Raw genomic sequence first — 7,500 nt, forward strand, 5'->3', positions numbered from 1 at the left:
TAACGTTGAAAAATCTTAAAGGTTGTTGTACTGTGCTTTGTATTTATTGATTTTGTTTTATGGGTTTGTTTTGTTTTTTTATTTTGTTTTGTTTCGTTAGTTTAGTTTAGTTTCACTATTTGTTAGTTTAGTTTAGTTTGTTTAGTTTTGTTTGCTTTGTCTGTTATTTACTGTATAGATTCTTTCATATGTAATATGCATAATGTAAACTGTGTTTTGTGTTTAATGATTTGTTTTGTGTTTATTGTTTTCAGTTTTTTGTGTGTGTTTATTCCACAAGTGAAGAAACACAGCTATTGTAAAATAACTATATTTAATCACCGCTGCGTTCGTGAGCGAGAAAGACTTCCAGCAAAAACATGAAAAACTCACTGACCTCTAATATTCAGATCACCCTAGCAACCTCATAGCAACGCCATGGCAACTAAGTCTTATCGAGTCTCCTTCATCTGGAATCTTCATTTCTCGGTGTCTCGTTTCCTCCAGAGAGAAACGCGTTTAACGACTGACACGTGGCAATTTCCCTCCGTTAATAAATCTGCCAATTATTGCTCTGAGCGTCTCGGTGTCAGTCAGACTGTAATGAGTGGAGAAACGGCAGAGTAAAACACCTTCACCAGTCAGAGAGCAGTCATCCTGCTGCTGATGATGATGATGATGGTGTGTGTGTGTGTGTGTGGCTTAAATGCACAGGCACAGACACATCTCAACAAAAACACACATACACAGGTCAAAGTAAATGCACACACACATGCACACACACTCATGCTCGAGGTCTTAAACACACCTGATACATCTGCCATAAAACACACACACACACACTGATCTGGCTTCGGCTGGACTGTTTGTCGTTCATTGGCCACATATAAACACCTTGGCAGGCCGAGTGCCCAGTGGATTTGTGGGTAATCCTCATTGATTTTGTGTCTTCTACGTCTCTCTGTCATTTCACTGATTACACCACATCATTGTGTTAAAGCGTCATCAGCTGAGTTTCCTTCAGTGTGTGTGTGTGTGTGTGTGTGTGTGTGTGTGTTTGTGTGTGGTTAGGTTTGCGTGTTAAGGTGTGTCTGTGTGTGTATGTATTTAAGTGTGTGTGTTTGTATGCGGTTTGTGTGCGTGTGCGTCTGTGTGTGTGTGTGTGTGTGTGTAAATACACACACACACACACACACACACACACACACACACACACACACACACACAACTAAACACACAAACTTAAACCAAAACACAAGTGGACACTTCTAAGCGTGCACACACACACACACACACAAACAAACACACACATACAAACACACACACACACAACTAAACGCATACACACTTAAACCAAAACACAATTGGACACTCCTAAGTGTGCACACACACAAACAAACAAACACACACATACAAACAAACCAACCTAAATACACACACAGAGACACACTTCAACAAACACACCTAAACACACACACATACAAACACACACAACTTAGATACATACACACACAAAAACACACACACATGCAAACACACAAACCTAAACACACACACACACAGAAACACCTCAACATGTAGACCTAAACACACACACATACAAACACACACACCTAAATACACACACACAAACATACATACAAACATGCAAACCTAAATACATACACACAGACACACCTCAAACACGTAGACCTAAATACACACACACACACACAGACAGACACACACACGCTCGCGTCCAGCTCATTAAAGATGGATAAACAGTAATGGAGGATCATGAAAGGGAAACTGCTGGTGTCTGATCAGCAGACGAGTGCAGGATCTCATCCTCTCCATCTTATTTTTAGAGGCAGCATAAATCAAATTATGAGCAATAATTCATCATTCTCCGTCTTAATTTTACCGAGAATCAGACGCCTCCGCCTCGCCGGGCTCCGTCTTTGTGTTGTTGGTGTTTTGATGATGATGTTTAGCCGCAGTGAGAGTGTGTGAGCTCTGTTGAAGTCATCTTTATTTCTCTAGCGCTCTACACAGTGCAGATTACCCCACAAGTCTAAACACATGCGGTACAGGTGAATTGGGCAAGCTAAAATTGACTGTGGGGAATGAGTGTGCATGGATGTTTCCCCAGTGATGGGTTGCAGCTGGAAGGGCATCCGCTGTGTAAAACATGTGCTGGATGAGTTGGCGGTTCATTCCGCTGTAGCGACCCCAGATTAATGAAGGGACCAAGCCAAAAATAAAATGAATGAATGAATAGCGGTCAAAAGTTTGGGGTCCGTTTTATTTATTTTTTATGATTCTGTTTATCAAGGCGGCATTTATTGAATGTAAAATAAAGAGTTAAATATTTATTAAACATTTTAAATAACTTCTTTCTTATTGAATGTAGTTTCAAACTAATTTTTTACTCCAGTCATTAGAGCTTTTATTAGTATTACCAATAATAAAAATAATAACAAGAATAATAAGAATAATAATTAAGTGATTTGAGGGATTTCTGGAGGTTCATGTGACTCTGAAGACTGGAGTAATGAAGCTGAAAATTCATTTCACAATTTTACAATATGTACTGCATTTTTGATTAAATAAATAAATAAATAATAATTTTATATTTAATAATTTATATTATAATTATATATATATATGAAGAGTTCAGATGCAAAAATCTCTTAAAGCCGTTTGAAGTGTCCTTTAAAAATGAGCATTTAATCTGGCTGCTATGTGTAGATTCAGTAATTTCAAGTTTATGGTAAAGAATACACTCTTTTATAGGTCTTTAAAATGAAAAAGCTCACGGTGCATTAACTAATGTTAACAAGCATGGACTTGGATGTTAATAATGCATTAGTAAATGTTCAATTATGATTAATAAATGCTGTACAAGTGTTTTTCATGATTAGTTCATGTTAGTAAATGCATTAACTAACGAACCTTATTGTCAAGTGTTACCATATATAATATATTATACATTTATTTTTTTTATTTATATATATTTTTTATCTATTATGCAATGCGTATGCACATTTGGTACATAACACAAGTACATAACACAAAAACACAAGTTTGTATTATTTTATAGGGGTTAAGAGCTCATAGCTTATATATATATATATATATATATATATATATATATATATATATATATATATATATATATATATATATATATATATATATATATATATAAAGGATATAATATTCATTCATTCATAATATTCAATTTCTTGTCGGCTTAGTCCCTTTTTTAATCCGGGGTCGCCACAGCATAATGAACCGCCAACCTATCCAGCACGTTTTTACACAGCGGATGCCATTCCAGCCACAAACCATCACTGGGAAACATCCACTCACTCGTTCATACACACACTCATACACTACGGACAATTTAGCCTACCCAATTCACCTGTACTGCATGTCTTTGCACTGTGGGGGAAACCAGAGCACCCGGAGGAAACCCACACGAACGCAGTGAGAACATGCAAACTCCACACAGAAACACCAACTGAGACTAGTTGAGCCGAGGTTCGACCCAGTGACCTTCTTGCTGTGAGGTGACAGCTCTACCTACTGTGCCACTGTGTTGCATATATATGCGTGCGTAATATGCACTTTTTCTTCTTCAAGTATTTCCCAAGTGATGTTGAACAGATTCAGGAATTTTTCACAGTATTTCCTATAATATATTTTCTTCTGGAGAAAGTCTTATTGGTTTTATTTGGGCTAGAATAAAACTGTTTTTAATTGTTTTAAACTCATTTTAAGGTCAATATTATTCACCCCTTCAGCAATATTAGTGTTGGATTGTCTCCAGAACAAACCACTGTTATACAATGACTTGCCTAATTACCCTAACTTTACCCTAATTACCCTAGTGAAGCCTTTACATGTCACTTTAACACTGAACACTAGTGTCTTGAGGAATATCTAGTCTAATATTATGTGCTGTCATCATGACAAAGAAATTATTATTTATTAAAACTATTATTAAATTTGTTATTGTTAAAACTAACGTGATTATAAAATATGTTGATCTTTCTTGTGATCTCTTGTGATGAGCTGTTATTGGTCATGCATTGGTCACATGACTGCAGATGCTGATCTCAGTTCAGTGCACTCCTGAGAGTGTTAGATCATCCTCTGCTCCATCTGCCAAAGCGGAGAGGAGGATCTGCATGATTTACAGTCAGATCGCTTTAAAACAGTCACTTTCTCAGCGGATGCGACCCCTGGTTCAATACCGAGCCCATTTGGCATCAGGAAGCGCATAATAAAAGGTCAAAGAGCCTTAAAGCACTTCCAGAAATACTGTTTTTACCTCCTCACATCTGTCAGGCCCATGTGTGACTTTGTTGAGGCGAAATAAAGAGGAGACGTGATCGATATTGACATTTTATGGAGCCGTTTTCACACACATCAACACTTCCGCCGTGATACGACTTTATTGAAAGCTAAGAGGAAGCTCGTCTGTAAATCTGTCAGCCTGATTTATGAGTTCAAACCGGATTATGGTCTGTTCCCTGCAGCGCTCGTGTGTCTGTGCGCAGTGTATATCGCTTCAGCGTCGATATCGCAATCTGCAGTAGTCACAGCTCGGGATCTGCAATGTAGAGTCTGGATTATAATTAAACAGTTCAGAACATCTGATATGTGTAATCATTACAAAGTTTAACTTCATACGTCTCTGATATCTCTAGTGTGTGTGTGTGTGTGTGTGTGTGTGTGTGTGTGTGTGAAGTTTCAGCTTGTTGTTGTATAACTCTCTAAAGCTGACCCTTTTAGGCTTTGGTCCTAATTGCTGCATTTTGTTGACTGTCGCTTTAAATTCAAATGCGACTGTGCTCTTTTCAGAAGAGGGCGGAGCTACACATGCCTGTGTATCAGCATAGTGGCAGATTAAAAACAGGACTATTGTTGTGAGTGAAAATGGTCAAATCTAAAGCTCCACATCTATAATCCTCTTAGTCTATGCTGACGTTATCTTTAGCAGCTCAAACACTCTAATGGCTAATGGACAGACGGCTGCTTCTCACTCAGGGCTGCTGCTTATGCTAACGAGGGGAGATGGGCACTAGTGGGCGGGGCTTTCCCCCTCTGATGACACATACAAAAGGCAGAATGTCAATCAAAGTGTTTCTGCTGACTGTTTTGATCAAGTCTGATTATAATAATATAACATATAATCAGGGCCGGAGCAAGCTGAACTGCCGCTCTAGGCAGAGGACGATCATGCCGCCCTCAACCCCAATGTAAAAAACGAAAGTGACCGGTTATGAAAATGAAGTGAGGTGTTGCGGACCTCTTTTCCAGCGCACTATGCGCGGATATAACTGAGGACGCGCGGGTGCTGATGGAGGGAGGTGTCGCAGACACTGCGCTCTCTATTCTGCCGCCCTATGAGTGGATATAACTGAGGACGCGCGGGTGCCGCAGACCTCAATTCTGCCGCCCTATGCGCGGATATAACTGAGGACGCGCGGGTGCTGATGGAGGTGTCGCTGACGCCGCCCTCTCTATTCTGAGGTCTATGCGCGAATATATCTGAGGATGCGGGTGGTAAGGGAGGTGTCGCAGATGCTTTATACTGTCGCCCTAGGCAGCCACCTAGGTCGCCTCTATGGACGCGCCGGCCCTGCATATAATATAACTATATATTTATATTTTAAGGAGGGGAAAAACAATCTGAAATGCATAGTCTAAAAGAATTTTCCTTATTTTCTTAGGGTGCTTTCACATCTGTAGTTCGCTTGATTTGGTCCGGACCAAGGGCAATAAATGATACATCGTTGCATCTTCTGCCGTCTTTGGGTCGTTTTCACACCACACTGCTGGCTTTGGTCCGAACCAGTTGAAACGAACCAAAATGCAGTCATCTGACAAAACCCACATCTCTCATTGGCCAGATGTTGTTGAACATATTTCCTAAACTGCTTGTTGATTGGTCAGAATTCATGTGTGGGAAAATGCCAGTAAACTCCCGCAGGTAAACAAAACCTTTTACTGTGGAGGGGCGACTGCGCTGGCTGATTGTATCCCTGCTTTAGACAAACTATACATTACGAAAATGAAGCGCGGCCGCAGCTGGAAAACAGTGTAATGCATCGCTCGTCACTTCAGGAGGAGACGTGAATTAATTTAGCTAAACTGCGACATGCTCATCTTGCGGAAATACTACCAATGATCCATCAGGTAGTGTTTCCCCCCCTCTCTCTCTCTCTGTTGGTAAAGCGCTGTAAACAAATATTTTTCCTCCACATCCCATAATGCACAGCGCATCGGCCTACGGCAGCTGGATTAGTCCAATTATGTGCAGTACTTTTTGCGGTTGGACCTGTTTTAGTACGGATCATATTCTCACCACAAACGAACCGCTCCAGGGTTCGTTTGAAAGCGTACCGAGACCACCTCTTCAAGCAGGTCTCGGTACGCTTATTTGGTCTGTTTTTGGTGCGCACTCGAGTACGATTGCTGCATTCTCACCTGCCCAAACGAAATGCACCAAAAGGGAAAACCAACTTCAATCAAACTAAATAAGGCAGGTGTGAACGCACCCTTAATGATTTATGGATGTGTTTTGGGCCTCTTTTAGAGTCACACCATTTCGTATTCGCTATTTACATGACTTGTCATGAAAAACTGAACATTTCACTCGTGAGAAAATAGTTAAAGACTGTCTGCAGAATGAGAATGTTCTATTCGGCTGTGGATTATAATAGTGATTTCTGCATAGGACAGTAGGTCCCCTTTAATCTAATAGTGTGAAAGTCTTAACACAGTGTGTGTGTGTGTGTGTGTGTGTGTGTGTGTGTGTTTGTAGGTGGAGTGGCTGAAGAACGAGGAGATTATCGACCCTGCAGATGACAGAAACTTCTACATCACCATCGACCACAACCTGATCATCAAACAGGCCCGTCTGTCAGACACCGCCAACTACACCTGCGTGGCCAAAAACATCGTGGCCAAACGGAGGAGCACCACAGCCACCGTCATCGTCTATGGTGAGTAGCTATGTTTCTATCCACCTACAGAATACTTGATGGTTCCATCGCCGAACTGAATTGTGGATCCGTCTGCGGCACTTCATCCGCGTTGCTCGCTGCAGAAGTTAGGAATTTTTCAACTTTCCAAGCACCAACGGAAGTGTCAGCCAATCAGATCACTTTATGCAAATACCCCGGCTCAGACAGTCGCCTATTGCTGTGCTGCTATGATGATCGCGTCAGCCCAAGCTTCGGACACGCCCTTCGTCAAGGATTAATGGTGAAGCCCCTTCTGAATCGGGTGTTAGTTACTCTTCATAGCAATCCCTAATTTGTCATTAGCTATAAATTAGCAGGGGAGTTCTCGAGACCTACCTGAGCTCAAACTCCCCTCTTGCCCTTCAAATGGGAGGGAGCCCCAGGCTCAAGGCTCAAGATGTCCAATGCTCTCTCTCTCTTTCCCTGTCAAACACACTTTATAATCAATCATCAGCTAAGTGTAAATTCTTGAATATGCCAATAGCGTAGCTTTATTCTCCCC

At 40.9% G+C, this 7,500-nt stretch overlaps 1 protein-coding gene across 10 annotated transcripts in view; it reads left to right on the top strand.

The window, feature by feature from the left end:
* unc5cb (unc-5 netrin receptor Cb) overlaps positions 1-7,500 on the top strand; it is a 256,956-nt gene that overhangs the window by 204,712 nt on the left and 44,744 nt on the right. For all 10 annotated transcript variants that reach the window (XM_073914032.1, XM_073914033.1, XM_073914034.1 and 7 more), the window contains 1 exon segment: positions 6,797-6,977. In XM_073914032.1, the coding sequence (XP_073770133.1) occupies positions 6,797-6,977 (181 nt within the window).

Source organism: Danio rerio, chromosome 10 (genome assembly GCF_049306965.1).
Source record: "Danio rerio strain Tuebingen ecotype United States chromosome 10, GRCz12tu, whole genome shotgun sequence".
Taxonomy (NCBI): domain Eukaryota; kingdom Metazoa; phylum Chordata; class Actinopteri; order Cypriniformes; family Danionidae; genus Danio; species Danio rerio.